At 39.2% G+C, this 19,882-nt stretch overlaps 1 protein-coding gene across 5 annotated transcripts in view; it reads right to left on the reverse strand.

Moving 5' to 3' along the window:
• Positions 1–19,882, reverse strand: part of jakmip1 (janus kinase and microtubule interacting protein 1) — a 51,403-nt gene that overhangs the window by 20,041 nt on the left and 11,480 nt on the right. For 3 of the 5 annotated variants that reach the window (XM_049484060.1, XM_022683595.2, XM_049484061.1), the window contains exons 3-13: positions 18,146–18,640; positions 15,874–16,053; positions 14,415–14,528; positions 13,188–13,334; positions 12,965–13,114; positions 9,984–10,043; positions 6,574–6,702; positions 5,841–5,966; positions 2,799–2,882; positions 886–948; positions 682–780 (exon numbers count right to left, since the gene is read on the reverse strand). In XM_049484060.1, coding sequence (XP_049340017.1) covers positions 682–780; positions 886–948; positions 2,799–2,882; positions 5,841–5,966; positions 6,574–6,702; positions 9,984–10,043; positions 12,965–13,114; positions 13,188–13,334; positions 14,415–14,528; positions 15,874–16,053; positions 18,146–18,640 — 1,647 coding nt within the window. The remainder of the gene's footprint in view (positions 1–681; positions 781–885; positions 949–2,798; positions 2,883–5,840; positions 5,967–6,573; positions 6,703–9,983; positions 10,044–12,964; positions 13,115–13,187; positions 13,335–14,414; positions 14,529–15,873; positions 16,054–18,145; positions 18,641–19,882) is intronic. The other 2 variants (XM_049484063.1, XM_049484062.1) reach the window with 2 other exon arrangements.

Raw genomic sequence — 19,882 nt, forward strand, 5'->3', positions numbered from 1 at the left:
AATAATAATACACTGCCAAAAACAAATTTTCATTGTCTGTCATTATGGCCATACAATATCAATGGAGCTCCAGAAAATACAGAAATAAAATAAGGGAAGAACTCACGCCTTTTTAAATCTATATAAGCTCAAGCTTGGCCATCGCTACGTTTTTTTTCATATTAAGATTGCACAATGAGCCCCAGTTAAAGAATCACCCATGTATTCATCATGCATGCATGAGTAAAACAAATACAAATTCACTGAAATTGAAATAAACATGATTTTTACTATGGTTGTGAATTTTTCCCATAGTAAACCAGTAAGGTTAAACAAATGTATGTAACAACACAAAAAAAAAGTGCTCGGGATTTCCAAACGCACATAAAATAAAACAACACACTGAAACCACATGCAGGAAGTCAAACAAATGTGAGGAGCTCAAGTCACATTGATTTTATTCTGATTAAAACAAAATTCATTTAAATATACATCCATTAAGGCTTGAACAATCATTCAAAAATGACCAGGGAAAACATCTGAACATAAAACAAAACCATAAAACGATGCTGTGCAGGTTTGTGCGCATGCATGTGTGTGAGAGTGTGTGTGTGAGGATGTCTACGTGTGGAGCTTATGCAGGCAGCAGTTGGAGGTGGCCACCACAGGTTGTTGGCGTGGGAACAAGATGGAGTCTCTTACTTCCAGTTCGAGGATGCGGAACTCCAGCAGCTCGTTTTGCTCTTGCGTGTCCCGAACCTCGGACCGCAAGCCTAGCGCACACTTCTCCAGTGACTCTATCTATCACAAACAGATCAACACACCACATGCAGTGTTGACAATAAAAAAAGTACATAAATCAAAAGTAACCGGAACTACTTTCTGTGCTGAGTTAATGTTTCTTACCTTTTCTCTCAGTTCCTGATTAACCCTGATGAGAGTCTGCTTCTCCTCCACCCACTTTGAATCCTGCATCACACACACATAAGCACACACCAACTTGCATTTATCAGTTAACCAAAAGCATACACACTGTACTTCACTCACGCACACATGCCCTACCTTCCCACATTTATACCCATATGCAGATCCACCATATGTTAACCCAGCATTACTTACGTACCCATATAGAGCTTACTGTATGTGCCACCTACACAGAAACAAACAAGCAAGCACGCAAGCACACACACCTTCAACCCAAGTGGAAAAAGTAAACTGCAGAGAACAAAGTGTAAGGCAGTGGTCAAGCTTTATTAGGAAGCATGAAGAAACATCCATCACCATGTTTAACAGAAGAAGCACAACAGAAACTTTCACCAGAAAACATGCACATTCAAGTATTAGGGGCATGCTGAGCGGAAAAATGCAAACAAAAAAAAAAAACAATCAAATGTGATAAGCTTACTATGTTTAGCTTAAAACCCATGTAGCATATTTGTAGACTTTGTTACTTAAACAAATTTTACTCAAATGTTTAATGCACTGGCTTATCATTTTGCTTTTTTATATTATTTTTTTGAGAAAAGCAAACTTACACTTACATGCCAGATGTCATGAGACTATTATTATGTCCCATAACTTTTGCCATGTCCCATGGAGGCTGAAAAAACACTGCACTGACCTGTGGGATAAGTTTCTGCTTAGTCACTTCTCTGAACCAATTTACATATTGCTATCCCATGACTTTTGGCATGTCACTGTATTACACTGGTCTTCAAAAATGATTCTTAAAATAATTTATTATTCCTAATAATCATGAATCAGTAGATCAAGATTTTTTTGGGTTAGACTTTGCTGTGGAATAAATTACACTGCCAGTTACAAATTATTATTGCTAATTTCTTAGTTTAAGCTTAAACTAGACCCAAAATTATAACAGTCAAATAAAGTAAATAAATCTAATATAATTTATATAAATCTTACATTATTCATGCAACAATTTAAAAATGACAAAACCTCTTACACTAGATCTTAAGGAAAATTCTACCAGTTGTTAAGAATTTCTGCATTATTCAGTCTTTAGGATGACAATAGATATTACATATAAGACTAACTGATGTTCTTGGACAGTAAATGAAATCAGACATCAGGAGAGCTGCTTTCCATGACCTCCATTGTGCAAACTAATCTGAAGGACTTTGGCACTCGAATTATGCAGAAATTTTGGGGGAAATATTGTGAAATTCCCCATTAAGATGATTTCACTTACCAAGACATAATTTTTTTAAACATACTGTGAATGAACAAACTGGAAAAAAACACATACAGGGAATGGACCGACAGGAGGCATGCAGAAGTGCGTAATGAACCAATGAGAAACGTGCATGATAGAACAAGTAGAAACATACATGCTGGTGTACAGCTGACCAACAGCAGCACAGTAACAGAACAGATCAATAAAATGAGGTAAAATGTGTATGTGCATTATATATAAATTACCACTATGTAGTAAACCTGAACTGAAACTCAGGTAGCTTAGGCATGTTCTCTGATTAATTTGTCTCATTAATTATCTATAAATGTGTAACAATAATGGTTCACAGTGCTGGAAGTCCAGAAAACAGAATAAATATCTGTTACTGCTATCATTTACAGACAACTCAGCATTAACATTAGCCAAACATTTATTCTCTGGGTTTCGGCATAATAGCGTTTGTGAGTGTTCTGCCTGTACGGCTGAGTCTGTGACATCACATGACTCTGTGGCAGATCCGCTCTACATAGCGCCAGCACACAAGCAAGGCCGCCAGACCGGCAAGCAGCAAAGCCAACGAGAGCGGAGCCAGGGGTCTCTTCTGCCCGCCCCCTTTCTCCATTACCTGCCCCTTCTCTGCCAGGCTCCTCTCCAAGTCAGCGATCCGGGCCTGGCAGGCATTCAGGTCCGCCTGCAGCTGCTCCCGCGTCTGACGGACAGAGCACACAGCCAATCAGAGAGCCAGCCTGCGGCAGACTGAAGATAGACAGCTTCATTTGGGTTGGCTTATTAGCGTAATAGGAAACTAGCCTAAACGTGCAATTGACACATCGTTTGGTGCCTTTTAATAGGTTCTGTCAAAAGTGTGGATTCTGAAAATGCACAATTATCAAATAAATAACACTAACATATAAAATATTTAATTATAAACTGAATATAAACTGTATAGTTGCAAAGGCAGCTCCCTCACTATATTAGATTATATTTACTTGCATGTTTTGTAAGAAGTGCCATTGTCAGAATATTTGGCAGAATATTTAACACCTGGTCTTTATTATTCTCTCTCTGGGCTCAGAACACTGCTAACTGCACTATATAACTTTGGTGAAGCCATATTATGAATGCCATATTAGTGTAAAATGCTGAAATATTACTCTACCACCTCAGTCAACATGCCTTCTTTCACTGTAACTCGTGGTTCTGTATCTCTCAGCTTGTCAAAAAATTAATTTGAAAAGCAGGTTCCTTCCATTAGCAGTAACTAAAAACAAAAATTACACTTCCCAACTGACTCAGAAGCACTGGAGTAAGAAATACTGTAACCTTTTTGTATAATGCTGCTTTAAATGTGCTTCAAACTGATTTATATTACAGAATGTTCCTAATGCTACCAAAGGTGGTGGTTCTATGGAATAACTTGAAGCACCTATATTTTTAAGAGTGTACTTACTGTTTTACGGTAAGGAAAACAGCAAAGAAATTATTGTTGTATCTGGTAACACCAGATAACAATATCCACTCCTACGAAAACATAATTTACCTTTAATATTATATTTTGTTATTGTTACCACCATTGAAAAAATCCTAAAGTGTGTAGATTTTCCTTTCTTTCTCTCTGGGTGGCATATCTACTTGCCAGCACTATAAGCATATACAGTTGTGGTCAAAAGTTTACATACACTTGTAAAAAAACATAATGTTATGGCTGTCTTGAGTTTTCAATAAGTTCTACAACTCTTATTTTTCTGTGATAGAGTGATCGGAACACATACATGTTTGTCACAAAAAACTGTCATAAAATTTGGTTCTTTCATAAATTTATTATGGGTCTGCTGAAAATGTCACCAAATCTGCTGGGTCAAAAATATACATACAGCAACATTAGTATTTGGTTACATGTCCCTTGGCCATTTTCACGGCAACTAGGCGCTTTTGGTAGCCATCCACAAGCTCCTGGCAAGCTTCAGGTCGAATGTTTGACCACTCTTCTTGACAGAATTGGTGCAGTTCAGCTAAATGTGATGGTTTTCTTGCATGAACCCGTTTCTTTAGCACTGTCCACATGTTCTCAATGGGGTTTAAGTCAGGACTTTGGGAAGGCCATTCTAAAACCTTAATTCTAGCCTGGTTTAGCCATTCCTTTACCACTTTTGATGTGTGTTTTGGGTCATTGTCTTATTGGAACACCCAACTGCGCCCAAGACCCAACCTTCGGGCTGATGGTTTTAAGTTTTCCTGCAGAATTTGGAGGTAATCCTCCTTCTTCATTATCCCATTTACTTTCTGCAAAGAACCAGTTCCACTGGCAGCAAAACATCCCCAGAGCATAATACTACCACCACCATGCTTGACAGTAGGCATGGTGTTCCTGGGATTAAAGGCCTCACCTTTTCTCCTCCAAACATATTGCTGGGTGTTGTGGCCAAACAGCTCAATTTTTGTTTCGTCTGACCAGAGAACTTTCCTCCAGAAGGTTTTATCTTTGTCCATGTGATCAGCAGCAAACTTCAGCCGAGTCTTAAGGTGCCTTTTCTGGAGCAAGGGCTTCTTTCTTGCACGGCAGCCTCTCAGTCCATGGCGATGTAAAACACGCTTGACTGTGGAGACTGACACCTGTGTTCCATCAGCTTCCAAATCCTTGCAGACCTGCTTCTTGGTGATTCTTGGTTGACTCTTGACCATCCTGACCAATCTCCTCTCGGCAGCATGTGATAGCTTGCGTTTTCTTCCTGATCGTGGCAGTGACACAACTGTTCCATGCACTTTATACTTGCGTATAATTGTCTGCACAGTTGCTCTTGGGACCTGTAGCTGCTTTGAAATGGCTCCAAGTGACTTCCCTGACTTGTTCAAGTCAATAATTCGCTTTTTCAGATCCACACTGAGTTCCTTTGACTTTCCCATTGTAGCTTTTGTAGCTGAGTCTAATCACTGGGTCAAATGAGCCCTATTTAAATGGGCTCATGAGAAGTCAACAGCTGTAGTCAATCAGAATCACTTACAAGAAGTGAAGAGGCCATGACATGAAGCTAATTTGATTGACACAACTCGCTACATCACCAAAATTGACAAATTTTGTTGCTGTATGTATATTTTTGACCCAGCAGATTTGGTGACATTTTCAGCAGACCCATAATAAATTTATGAAAGAACCAAATTTTATGACTGTTTTTTGTGACAAACATGTATGTGTTCCGATCACTCTATCACAGAAAAATAAGAGTTGTAGAACTTATTGAAAACTCAAGACAGCCATAACATTATGTTTTTTTACAAGTGTATGTAAACTTTTGACCACAACTGTATAGCCCTCCATCTGAGGGTGGGCACATTCTCAATGCATATAAAAATTCCACTTCCAACCCACTGTCCTTATGCCCTTCTCAGGCAAGGATTAACTCATAGAACACAAGATGAATGGCACCACAATAAATGTAAATGGCTAAACTAATATTCTCACTTAACTGGGAGAATCTTTCAAGTGACTTAAATTAATACTGCTGAATACAAATGAATACAAAAACACAGCAAACCAAAAGTCAGCATGCTTGGGCGTGCAGCATGGGGAATGTTCGGCAGGAACGTCTCTGGTGTGAGTGGGTCACTGGGATGTGGCAGTGGAATGCGAGGTGTGTGTATGTATGTGAGTGTCGGTGGTGGTCAATACCCTGCAGTGTCTTTCAGGGTCCAGGGGTCCTGTGGTTTCCTGGAGAAGGGCATAGGCTCGCTGCAGTGCCTGATATTCTCGTGTCAGCTGCCGAAAACGAAGCTCCGCCTCCTCCCGAGAGAAGGCCTGATGACACAGGGGAGTGCACACACACCATGTTATCACACAAAGTTTGGCATCCTAGTTTTAGGAATGCCTAGCAACAAGCACACACATGCATGCAGAGTACCATTCAAACAGAGTAAACAAATATAAAAAAGATAGAATAGATAGACATGGCAGGAATGATAAACAGGGCCATAGTTTATATTAAACTAAAAGACTGGGAGCTAGTTAAATCAACAATTTATGATTATGAAGATTATTTATTAATATCAACATTGTGTACTAAATGAGGCAAATGAACAGTAACAGTGCATTAAACTGTGCAGTCATTAATTCTCAAGATGAGGCAAAATATATATCAAATCATTAAACTCTTTAAAACAGACACCGATAAATCCATAATTCCTGGTATTTGCTTATTTAGGAGTATTTTATCGCAGAATTGCAGTATCGTGATATCATTATTGTGGGCAAAATAAAATTTTATTGTAATATTGTATTTTTAGATGCCCAGTGATTCCCAATCCTAATAAACACTGTGTAGATATTTTCATGTTTTAAAGCCATGTATATGGTCATATAATATACTGTATGTTGCAAAGTTTAGTGCAATAATTTGATGACTTACATCCTCAAGCTCCTCCTCTGGTGTGGCGGGGGTGTGGTCTGTACGGTCGGTATTGTAGGATGTCAGAGAAGAGGTTTCTGAATCAATGGATTCCTCATCAAATCCAAAATATGTCTCCACAACATGTCTCTGACAGAAAGAGAAAGAACAATTCAGACTTGAGTCTGCATTGACATAAATGTCTTAAAATAAATCTCATTAGATGTGCCATTTTTACACTTAGCAAAGCTAAGATAAATTAGCATCCATTATAAATCTTTCTAAGAATAATTTTTTTCCTTATAAAATTAACAAAAATAAATAATATTCAAAAAAATATCCTTAAATATTTAAATATCTTCATCTTTTGACAGACTTACACTTTTTTTAAGACTGTAGAAATTGACACAATAAAAATGATTAACTAACACAGCTGAATGACCCTCAAATAATGCAACGACGTACCAAATTCAATATAGTGCAGAAATACAGTTCAAGCTTTTCCTGAATCTGTATTCTGGAATTATTTTTAACTAGTAACTATTTAAATTAAAACATCACTTTACTAGAATTCTACTGGAGATATCTGGTACTATAATTTCTACTAGATTGGCTTACATGACGCATCCAGAGTTAAAATGCTATAAACAAAGGATAAGATTTCCACCGTGTGTTTACAGCCATTCCACCTTAACTGGATGAAGCAAGTCCTTAGTGATTTCCTAATTAGTCCATTAGTCAGTTTCTCACAAAACACAGGCAGGGGCAGTTGTTAAAATTCTTTGTTTTGAATCTTTGGTTTTAACTAAAGATTATTTGTTCTTTTTTCTAAAAAAGGCTATTGTTCTGGTTGATGCGTTGAGGTAGCGCAGTCCTAACAGGGTTATAAAAACCCTGCTGGAACAGCAGAAAAATCTTTTAAAGATGTAAGTCATATGCCTGAACACAATACAATCGTCTCAAGATGGATCACAGACTGATGGATCTGACTAATTTTACATTAATTTCAATCTGCTGACATCTGCATATCTGTCAACCATAGCGTGTACAAAATCAATGGCAGCTCTATTAAACGTACATACCAATAACTTCTATGCATTACTGATGACAAAAAAAATGTGCTCCAGAACACCCACAAAACAACAGACACAGCTTACTTTACACGCACATCCCCCTTCAGACTGGAACTGCCCACTCTTACCATCGTGCTTGTAGGTCATCTCCTGACAGCCAGAGAAGTACAGGCACACCAGTGCACACAGACAGATAAAGGACGAGAGGTAGAGGACCAGCAGAAAATACTCAGTCATACTGTAACCTACAGAGTTTATGTCTGTCTGTTAGTGTGTGTATGCGTGCGTTCAGGTCAGGGTCATATTCTGAGGTCAATACTTCTAATAATCCCACAAGACCAATCCAAAGCCCGTCAAGAAGAGGCGTGTGATGTCTTCACTGCCGTCACCATCACTGTTCAGTTTCCCTCACAGCGTGTTCCTCTCCGCAGGTTTGTTTGTGTATGTGTCTATGTGCATTAGTTTGTTTTAGTGATGCCTAATGATTCTCTGGCTCTCTGACTCCTCCTCCTTAGCAACAGCCAAGGATGAACAATCAAGCCCCACCCAACGCTTCAGAACACAGACACATATACACGTTTGTGTATATTTCTTTTTAAGAAGGAAAGAGAAAATCAAGAGAAATGAGGGATAAGAGATCAATGAGTAAATATAAGTGGAACAGAGAGAGAGAGAGAGAGAGAGAGAGAGAGAGAGAGAGAGAGAGAGAGAGAGAGAGAGACTAAAGGAAAGAAAAATGAGAAAAGGAAAGTTGAACAGATAGAGAGAGGGGAAAACAGAAAAAGATGAAGAAGAGGGAGAGAAAAACAAGTAGGAACACAGTGAGATTACAATGGAGATGGAGAGAGGGCAAGCAAATGAGCAAAAGAGAGTGAAAGAGAGAGAAAGAAAGAAAGAGAGAGAGAGAGACAGATATTGCAAAGGAAGGGGAAAGTTTCCCTCAGAGTTCTCAGGAGGCTCATTAGACACCAGCTAAACTGCTCTCATTCTCTCTCTCTGTTTAACAGACACAGACACACACCCTCTAAGGAGACGGTTGCTAAGCAAGAGAACACTGAGTGACTGAGCAAAAGCGTACACAGACACAGTGGAGTGGTGTTCTGCTCACTGTAATGGAGTATGGGGTTGAATGTGACTGCGTGTTTATGGAGTGTTTTTAGACCCCAGGTTCAGCATGCACTGGACCCTCTCCAGTTTGCATATCGCAAGAAGATTGGTGTTGAGGATGCCATCATCTACCTCCTCCACCGAACCTACTCTCATCTGGACAAGGGCAGTAGTGCTGTGAGAATCATGTTTTTTGATTTCTCCAGTGCTTTTAACACCATCCAGCCTCCACTTCTCAGAGACAAGCTGGTGAAGATGCATGTGGATCCTCACCTGGTGTCCTGGATCACAGACTACCTCACCTGCAGGCCACAGTATGTGAGGCTCACTGACGGCACATCAGAGACTGTGGTCAGTAGCACTGGAGCACCACAGGGGACTGTGCTCTCCCCCTTCCTCTTCACTCTCTACACATCAGACTTCCAGTACAACTCTGAGATGTGCCATCTGCAGAAATTCTCGGATGACACTGCCATCGTTGGGTGTGTGAAGGGTGGTCAGGAGGAGGAGTACAGGAGAAAGGACTCTCTGGTTACAATAGCTGAGAGAAGGACTTTGGATAAACTGCTTTCTATCATGAACAATGATAGTCACCCACTTCACACCACCATCATGAAGCAGAGGAGCGTGTTCAGTGGCAGACTGCTGTCACAGAGCTGCACAACAGACAGACTCAGAAAATCCTTCATTCCGAGAGCCATCAGACTCTTTAACTCCTCCCATCGGGGACGGGATGCTGCTACTGACTGAGTTTAACTCAGTCACACCACATGGACTTTATTACTCCACCACTTAATTATTTACATTAACACTTCCCCAACCTCACTTACGTTCAAGTACACTTTACTCATGATTGGGTATTCACATATTCACAATCTCCTTTTAGAACTATATTTGTTACAGTTGCATATTTATATTATATTTCTATGTCACATCAGCCACTTTCATAATCAATGTCATTGCACACTGCACTTTGCTCTGTTAATTATTTAATGAACATCAGCAACAACTGCACTGCTCTGTTTACAGATATGTATCTTACCTTGTATAGTAAGTTTTTGTATAGCCTTATCTATCTATCTATCTATCTATCTATCTATCTATCTATCTATCTATCTATCTATCTATCTATCTATCTATCTATCTATCTATCTATCTATCTATCTATCTATCTATCTATCTATCTATCTATCTATCTATCTATCTATCTATCTATCTATCTATCTATCTATCACACTCACTCTTGCTCACCTTTGGGAGTTTGATGTTCTTCCTTTTGGTCTTTCTGTTGATTATCAGTCTGTCCCTCTCCTGAAACATGCATTAAGAAACATTACACTACATAGCAGTTACCTTTATACATGCAACATTTTATATCATATATACAGAATCAGTCAGACGTTATGATGAAACTGGCTTTCATCAGGACCTCCCCAGGAAAGGAAGAGCAAGAGTTACCTCTGTTGCACAGGATAAGTTTATCAGAGTTACCAGCCTCAGAAGTTTACAACACCCAGATAAGAGCATCTAAATGCTTTACAGAGTATTTTGGTTTGTTTAATACTTTTAAATTACTACTTGACTCATGATTCATACATGGCCTGGATAACTTCAACATTTATTTACAATGTAGGAAAAAAACACTGAATAAGAAAGTGAGTCCCAACTGTTACTGTATTTTTAAGCACAATTCTAAACAAAATTATTGTTAACAGGTCGATCAGCCAACCTGTTTGGTCTAATGTTTAAAAGTTTGGTCTAATGCTTTTTTAGTTTATGCTGATGGTGATAAACACAGGATCTAGATTGTCATGATTCCCACCTCTGTATTCACATTAGGGGTGTAACGCTTCTCTAAATCTTCAATTCGATTTTATTTCCGATTTTAGGGTCACGATTCGATTTGATTCTCAATTTTCTTTTTTTTCTTTAACAAAGATATATTATTAACTTTATCTGAGAAAAAGATGTTCCTTAAGGTACCAAAACTATTAACATATTTAGCTAGGCTAGACAAAACAACTGTTATTTTAATACTTTCAATTTTTTCTTTAAGAAGATGAGAATGTCCACATTCTCTGGAGAAAGGGCTGCTCTTTGAGCAGTCACAATGTCTGCGGCTTCGGCAGCGTCCGTGTACTGCGCCATTTGCGTAGCGTGCTGGGCCATTTGCGTAGCGCGAGTGCTTGCGTGGCTTAGAGGGAGGGATCGTCGATCCTCTTTTTGACTTCGAGTCTCGAGACCATGACATAATTTCGATCGATTTCGAAGAAATATCGAAATCATGACACCCCTAATTCACATGCCCAAAAACATCATTCAACTCACTAAAAACATAATAAAAATGTAAACACAGTATGATATACAACAATCAAGCATAACATTAAGACCACTTCAATAGTTCCTACACCCATTATTATTTTTTATTATTATTTGGGTGGTGGTCATTCTCAACACTGCAGTAACACAGACATGGTAGTAGTGTGTTGGTGTGTGTTATACAGTCTGTAATCATAAAATCATGTAAAAAAGTTCTCCTATATGCTTAGTGTAGCTAAAAATGGATAATGGGTGTAGAGACAATGAGGTTGGACAATGTTATGCTTGTGTATTATGATCTGTGTAATTTAGTCTATAAATTTAGCAGAGCTAAATAGTGTGGCAATAAATTAAGATTCTAGGTTAAGATTGATGACGGTCTAAACTTGGTCTTTTGTAGTAATGCTGGAAACTAAAAATGGCCCATCAGATATATAACATGTCTTTAAAGATCAAGTACACCTGGAATATTTGACTCCTCCCATACAAGCAAACGATTCTTTAAATTTAACAAAACAGACCTGGGTGTCTAAACTTTGCAACTTTTGCAAATGGGAGTATATTAATTACAGAAGATCACAAAGAAGTTAAACATGCACTAAATTTTCTAATGCATAGGTCAACTTACGAGTTGAGGTCACTGTGGTAGCATTAGTTTACCATGTGCTGTCACACTGAACATACTGTCCTTACAGTGAAGTCACAAGATCAGCTTAGTATTTTGGCTCAGAGTGGATTTGAAGATTATGATGATGAAAAGAGGGGCTGAGTAGAGAGCAGAGGCGTGACAAATCGCTAATTAGGCCTCGGATTAATGAGGTAAGCATCCTAATGCACAAACGGAACGCTGATTACTCAAGAGAAATAATCACAGTTTACAAAATTACACACAAATACACACAAATCCAAGACCAGTGGACAGAGCTGACCTCTGCATGTACTGAAGGTTATGTGAAGAAACCTTTCAGTTAGTTACTGCTTTTTCAGTCATTCTGGAATCATCTACAGATCTGAGCTGAGTTTCTCTAAAGCTTCTTAGCACAATGATGATTCTTAAAGGGTAAAGAGAGCATCACAGTGAACACTTTCTCTACAAGTTAGGATGATTTCTTTCCCATTTTCTCCCAGCTTAGCTAGGCCAATTGTCCCTCAAATTCAGCTGCTACTCAGCTGTATATCCCCCATTACTAGTAATCCCACAACAAGACTAGCACATGCCTCCTTCGATACATGTGAAGTCAGCCACTGCCTCTTTTTAAACTGCTGCTGAGTTTTCAAGTAGCATTGCCAAGTAGTCTCACAGCGCGCTCGGAGGAAAGTGCAGCAACTCAGTTTGAATACACCAGCTCACAGATGCCTTGTGCTGATTGACATCAGCCTAGGAGTGATTAGGGGAAAGAGTGCCATCTACCCACCCAAGGCTAATTGTGCTCTCTCAGGGTTCCGGCAGCTGATGGCAAGCTACCTGACCGGGATTTGAACCAGCGATCTCCAGGTCATAGTGGCAGTGCTTTATACTGCTGGACCACTCTGCCCCAAGTTAAGATGACTTAACACTAAGATGCATTGGGGAATTGGTTCCTGTTCATTTATCTAAACTCATATACCATTTCATTTTTCTTTTCTTTAGTCTCTATCTTAGTCTCTTTAGTTTCCCATCATTTATCTAAAACTAGTCAAGCTGCACAAGGCAAACAAAATTAAGAGCTTTTTATATGCTTATCTGAAAACCAATTGGATTAATTTTAAAATCAGGGATAACAGAACATAAAATAAGCTGCTTTACAAGTACTGAAATGACCTTCCTGACCATTCAGTTTCCAGTTCCTTTAAAACACTTCTCAATTCACTTTGTGTGTGTGTGTGTGTGTGTGTGTGTGTGTGTAGTTGTGTTTGTAGTTTCAGTAACACACCTGCTTTAGCTCCTCAATGACACTGCACTGTTCGCTGACTTGCATCCGCAGAAACTCCACCTCGTGCTGTTCATGGGTGTGGCTTAGATCAGTTAGAGAACTGGGCCTCTTCAGCAGTGTATGCTGAGGCTCAGAGCTCACCTTCTCTTTCTGAGAGAGAAAGAGAAGTTTAAGGTGTTTCAAAAAGGAGTACAGATTGTGTGCGAGTATGTGCTTCACCCACCAGTTCTGCGTTCTCACGGCTAAGGGTCTTTAGTTTGTCCTCCATGCGTTGTAAGGTCTGCAGCAGCTCTTCGTTCTTTTTACTGACCCTCCTGTTCTTCTCCAATAGAGGTTTCATCTGTCCATCCGTTTCTCGAACACGCTTCAGCTGAGTAAGGAAGAGAGAAAAATGGAAATTTTAACAGATTTTTTTCTGGTATCAGCAGGAGGAACTATTAGTATGCAACGGCTTTTGTCTGCATATTTTAAAATGAAGCACACACAACCAATGCATCACATATCATGACGGAAGCAGTTTCTGTTTTATATTTTACGCTCAAAATACAGGCTATAAATGTCTTTTTCATTTATTTCTTGAATAAATTTAATTAGGAGTACCTTTGAGCACACCTTTTTATTTGGCATTAACTGCTACTGCCAACTGCATATACAGTTTAGTTTAAAATACAGGATGTTAAAAAGCTTCTTTTTTGGACAATAAAAAAACACCTTCTTTCAGCCAAAATATGCAATTTGCCAATATTCCTCTGCTTGAGCTATTCCAAGCCTAGCCTGGAGCATTTTTTCAATTTTCAATAATTTATTTATATACAAAAACAACCCAATGTATTTGGTGTCTTACTGAAAGTGGAACCCAAACAGTAATTTCACAGAGTTTACAGTGATAAGTTATTTCTGCATAGAAAGCTCTACAAATTTGCAAAAATAGACCTAAAGCATATTTTTGCACAGTGTGCTAAGCTTGGTAAGAAAGGCTATTTTGATTACTATAGAATCGTAGTGCACATAGCTGCATGGTGTGTTTACCGGATATGGTGTGAAATGGGCTTAACAGCCATGAGTCAGCAGGAGCTCGTTAATACCCAAAATGAGTACTCCTAAGGGTAGTTGCAAGGGAGTATGTTTGTAACTGAACGAGCATATGTAAATAAATATATTTTTGTAGTTCAGAAGTATTGCCAATAGAACAGGAAGCATAAACATATTGGCACTATATGTAGAATAAATCCCCCCAAAACTGAGCTGTGAAGCAGTGGATCCATGCTTTCTGGGATAAGATGGGGAGTTTTGGATGAGGTAGGATGGGAGTCCTGACACTAAAACAATCAAATCCTAAAAGCAACCGAACAACCTTTGATTTCAAAAGAAACAATTAGAGTCCCAATACTTTGGTCTATATAATGTACTGTATATGTTGAAGCATGACTGTAAGTGTTTGTGTGTGTACCAGTTCAGTCCTCTCATCTGACAGCAGTGTGTTTCTGTCTTCTAGTTTCCTGATGACGGCCTGCAGCTCAGCAATCTTCAACTGGAACCTGCGAGTGTCCCTCTCATCTATCTCCTATATGGAAAAAAGACAAAATTACAAAGAGGTTAAACAAAAGATTGCTAAAATTCTGATCCTGCAAAAGGGGTGCAACCTATAAAAACTCTGATCTTGAAAAATGTAAATCAAAAAATATTATGGACAGTAAAGGGGCTCTTGATTTGATTTGAGTTTGACAAGATGTGATTGGCTGGGTTAACGTAACTTGGTGGAGACACTTGCCAGCGTTCATTCTTCCAGCATTGCAAAATATTGGAAAAAGTGAAATTGCAATATTATTTTGTTCTGCGATATTTACTGCAATATTAAAAAACAACAACAAGAATTTACCAGATTTCCATATACAGGGGTTGGACAATGAAACTGTAACACCTGTCATTGTAGTGTGGGAGGTTTCATGGTTAAATTGGAGCAGCCTGGTGGCCAATCTTCATTAATTGCACATTACACCAATAAGAGCAGATTGTGAAGGTCAATTAGCAGGGTGAGAGCACAGTTTTGCTCAAAATATTGCAATGCACACAACATTATGGGTCTTGCTGGAGCATCTGTGACCAAAACAGCAAGTCTTTGTGATGTCTCAGGAGCCATGTTCTCCAGGGTAATGTTAGCATACCACCAAGAAGGCCGAACCACATCCAACAGGATTAACTGTGGACGCAGGAGGAAGCTGTCTGAAAGGGATGTTCGGGTGCTAACCCAGATTGTATCCAAAAAACATAAAACCACGGCTGCCCAAATCACGGCAGGATTCAATGTGCACCTCAATTCTCCTGTTTCCACCAGAACTGTCCGTCGGGACAATACATTATTGTGGTCTAAAACCAGGTGGTTCAGTTTTGATTGTCTAACCCCTGTATGTCAGTGGTCCATTGTTTTATGGCTCTAATACTGCACTCTTTGTCTACAAATACAGAAAAATGGATAAATACAATCTTGTGAAATTGTGCAAATTTCCTTTTAAATCTAACAGCAATAAGCATGAGGTTACTATGAAATATCGTAATATTATTTTAGGGCCAAAACGCCCACCCCTAGTGTGTGTAATTGTGTTGCCAACAGAGATGACCCAGAACCCAACAGTCACTCTTCCATCAATCATCACTGCAGCACGCCACCAATCTGGGCTTTAGCCAAAAAGTTAAATCTTGGTTTGATCAGACGAGAGAATCTTGTTTTTCACAGTCAGAGGGCCCATTAGGGTTTTTTTTTTTATGTGTCTTTTACTGAGAAGAGGCTTCTGTCTGTTTCAGCCATAAAGCCCAGATTGGTGAAGTGCTGCAGTCATTGTCCCTCAGGAAGCTTCTCCATCTGCTCACAGGATCTTGGCTAGAATTCTTTTTGCCGAAATTTGTCTGACCTGGCTGATATAGGAGTCGTTGTTCTCTCCGAGTATGGGGACCACTTCTCTCTTTGGGCTTCCGTGATGCCGTTCGGCCTCCTCTTTCTGCAGCAGCAGCCGCTGGGTCTGACCTGCCTGCACACCCAGCTCCTTCTCCAGAGCCTGAACTACACGATCCCTGCCCCGCAGCTCCTCCATCTATTACACACACACAGGCACACAGATGTGTATTAAAAATCCTAAACAGTAGGAATGGGTCAATTCGATTTTTATTTTTAAATATATGTGCTCTAAACTAATGTGCTCTAAGACTCACCTCCCAATTTGACTTTCTAACTAAACTTGATGTACATTAGTCTCTTTATTGTTAATATTAGAAACAGATCAAAACATAACTCAAAAACTAAGGCACCCATGAATCCCCAGTGGTGTCCCAGAGATACCACTGATTCTAGAGGTACACTCTTTAAAAAAATTAAAATGCCACAGGGTGCTTTGAGTGTATAACACTGTGTAGCAATAGAACATCTGTTGTCCATTACCAAATATTTGAATATTTGACCATTCAAATATTTAAAGAAGAATGTAAAGTTGTGTTTTTGTAAGGTTTTAAAACACACAGCTCCTATACAATAGTGGCTCTTCTATGGCATCACTCAAATATTGCTTGCTTACTACAAGCATTCAGCCTGCATCACTTTTCAATTATTCAACTGTTTGGACACACTGTCTCATTCATTTTTTTCTACATTGTAGATTAATATTAAAGACATGAAAAGGGTCACATATGGAAATATGTAGTAAATAAAAAAAATGTGTCCTCCACAATTCCCTGAACTAAACCCAACTGAAATGGTGATTTGGGATGAGCTGGAGCACAGCGTGAAGAAAAAGCAGCAACTAATGTCCAGCACTTCCAGAAACTCCTTCAAGATGCTGAAAAACTATTCCAGGTGACTCTACCTCATGAAGACACTAAGATTAAAGTACCATGATTGTGCAGATCTGTCCTCAAAGCTAAATGTGGCAGCTTAGAAAAATATATAGTATAAAACATACAAAATTATTCCGCATGTGTTCCTGTTCAGTTTAAATAACTTTTAAACAAATTTAAAAGAAAATCACAATGAGAAAGAAAACACATTGAATGAGAAGAGGTGTTTCCAGACTTTTGACCGGTACTGTATATTTCCATAATTTTTTTTAGAGAAAAAAACAAAAGAGATGATAAATTGTCAAATCTTCCTCTTCATCACTCTGACAAAACAACAATACTCCAAGCTACAAAGTCAGATATTAGAACATTTTTTTTGCCAATTTACTGAAGCAAGATTTTGTGTCGTTGCCTTTTCACACAGATGTTACATTCATTATGGCACCTGTTATAGTGAGCTTTCACAAAAGATGAAGTAGGTTTATATGAGCTGTTAAAAGCTTATGTAGGCATTATGCAGCCTTAAGAACACATTCCTTGCATTAAATGCCTCATATAAACCCACTGCTAGCCAGTTTAGGAAAGCTGTTACTGCCCTCTAGTGGTTTATCTGGGTAGGGTAAGTGAGGAATGATCCTGGAAGAGATGGCAGTACAGAAGCATTTATTATCTGTCTCATATCAGTGTGTGGGTCTGTTTCAAAATAAAAAATAAGTCTTTAGTATTACTGTATTTTTTGGACTATAAGGCAGACATAAAATCCTTTAATTTTCCTAAAAAGTATAATCCAGTGAGCCTTATAATCTGGTGTGTAATATGCATAAATTTTACCAGTCAAGTATTAAGGAGCAGTAAAGCCACTTCGCTGAAGAACAGCGTTATAAGTGTGAGCTTTCAGTGAAGTTTCTCCAGCACTAAGGCTGGGTGCATCAATATTAGCATTAGCCTTTAACAGCAGCGCTAGCTCTTTCGGCATTCAGAGTTGAGTATATTGGACTGTAGTTTGCGTGTTTACTGTGTTAAAACAAGCTACGTGGGACGAACCGCTAGCTGATTTTACCAGGGTTTACCGGAACACTAAAAAATAAATAAAAAAAGGATGTTCATTGATAATGTGCCTTACAATCCGATGCACTTTATAGTCCAAAAAATACATACCTACAGTGAGCAAAGGATACCACACTAAGCAGAACAGAACCAAACAAGCCTGGATGAATCTAATAAACACTTAAATGTAGTGAGTGAGCCTTCATTTTATCACACACTGAATCTTTTCACAATGATTAATTAAGATATATAACTCTTTAGAATGAGGAAACAAGTTTAATCTACTGGGGTCAAACATTCGCTGCTCACCAGTCTCCGGATGTCCCTTTCACTCTCACGTTTGATACGCTGGATCTCGTCCTGATGGGCCTGGTGGGCTACCCTGAGGTCAGCTGCTTTGGCCTTGTCTGCCTGGACGGCGTGAGCCAGCGCCTCTTCTGCCTGCCGCCGAGCCACCTTGGCCTCCTGCAGCTCCTGCGCCAGTTTTAGCTTCTCTGCCTCGTGGCTCCTGCGTGCCTCCTCACGGGCCTCCTCCTTCAGGGCGCTCCTCAGCTCTGCACTGGCCCCGTCCCGCAGCACACTGACCAGGGTCTGCAGGCGGGTCATCTCGGCCTCACGCAGGCGGTTGGCCCGGGACAGCTCGGCTTCATGCTGTCGGCACAGTGTCTCTCTCGCTGTCGCCACCTCCCGCTGCTTCTCCTCATGCAGCTTCACCCGCAGCTCCGTTAGCATCACTGAGTGCTTGTGCTGTTCAGCGTCCCGCTGGCCACGCAGCTCCTGTACCCGTTCCCGCAGCTTACACACCTAGATAGGACACAGAGGAAATGAGAGAACTTAGGAACAGTATATTGTTTATGTTTTTCACTGATATTTACTGAGATTACATTTTAATTTAAAATGTAAAAGCCAGGACATTATACATAAAAAAACATTTGTTATTATATATCCATTTTAATCATGATTTGGAACAAAACAACAAATGGCTAAATCTTTGGGAAGCAAAGATGGGCAAAGGATCTCAGAGGATTTCTCCCTGTACCGTGCATAAACCCTTAGCCCCGCCCTAAGTGTACAAAAGTTAAAAAATGTATCAAAAAAATTTACATAGAGTTTAAATTCAATGATTGTTTAAATGATTAATACATGCAACCTCTAGTTAATAGAGACATCTATACATCTTTACATCATGGCATACTTTTCCTGATCTTTAAATGACTTGCTAAATGACTCACACTGACACAGCAAAACAGTAGCACTATAGAATTCAAGTGTACACTTTTTGTAATACTGGTACTCTCTGGTAAATGTCTTTAGAAGATTTAATGACTTACATGTCTTAACCTAGGTGCTCACTACACATTTTAGCCAGATTTTCCCATTTTTATCCTTAAATTGGAAGGCCAATACACTTAATACATTCATTAGGACTCCCCCTATCACAAGTTATGTCTCCAACACAAGGACATCTCATGTCAGCCACTGCCTTCCATCGAACTGCCGCTGATGTAACATTACTGCGCAGCCAGAGCACTCTGAAGAAAGTTAACAGATGCCTGTGCTGAAACAATACATTAGGAGTGAAAAAGGGATTGCCATCTACCCACCCAGAGAGAGCAAGTCCAATTGTGCTCTCTCAGACTCCGGCTGCTTATGGCAAGAAGCATGATCCAGGATTCAAACCAGCGACCAAATACATAAGGTAAGTTACAACAGCTTTGGGAAAGACCAGTGTCTTTACAGTGTCAATTACATGATAACACAACAGGATGGACAAGAAGAAAAGTCGGGTAGAGAATTATATAGTATAAATATTATAAACATAATTATTATTAATATGAAGAGAATATATAATAATTTTATTTTTGCTTTGAACATTCTTGTTTCTCTAAAAATCTAAAAGCTCTAACGAAAAAAGCAGGTAGGTGCTTAGTCATGTCATGGTTTTATGTACATGTAGGATTCACATGAAAAAAGTGTGTAAAAGATGTTTTTAATATTTAAATTTTATATGCTGAGCAACTCACTACACAAAATACACTATAATAA

Source organism: Astyanax mexicanus, chromosome 10 (assembly GCF_023375975.1).
Source record: "Astyanax mexicanus isolate ESR-SI-001 chromosome 10, AstMex3_surface, whole genome shotgun sequence".
In the NCBI taxonomy this organism is placed as follows: Eukaryota; Metazoa; Chordata; class Actinopteri; order Characiformes; family Acestrorhamphidae; genus Astyanax; species Astyanax mexicanus.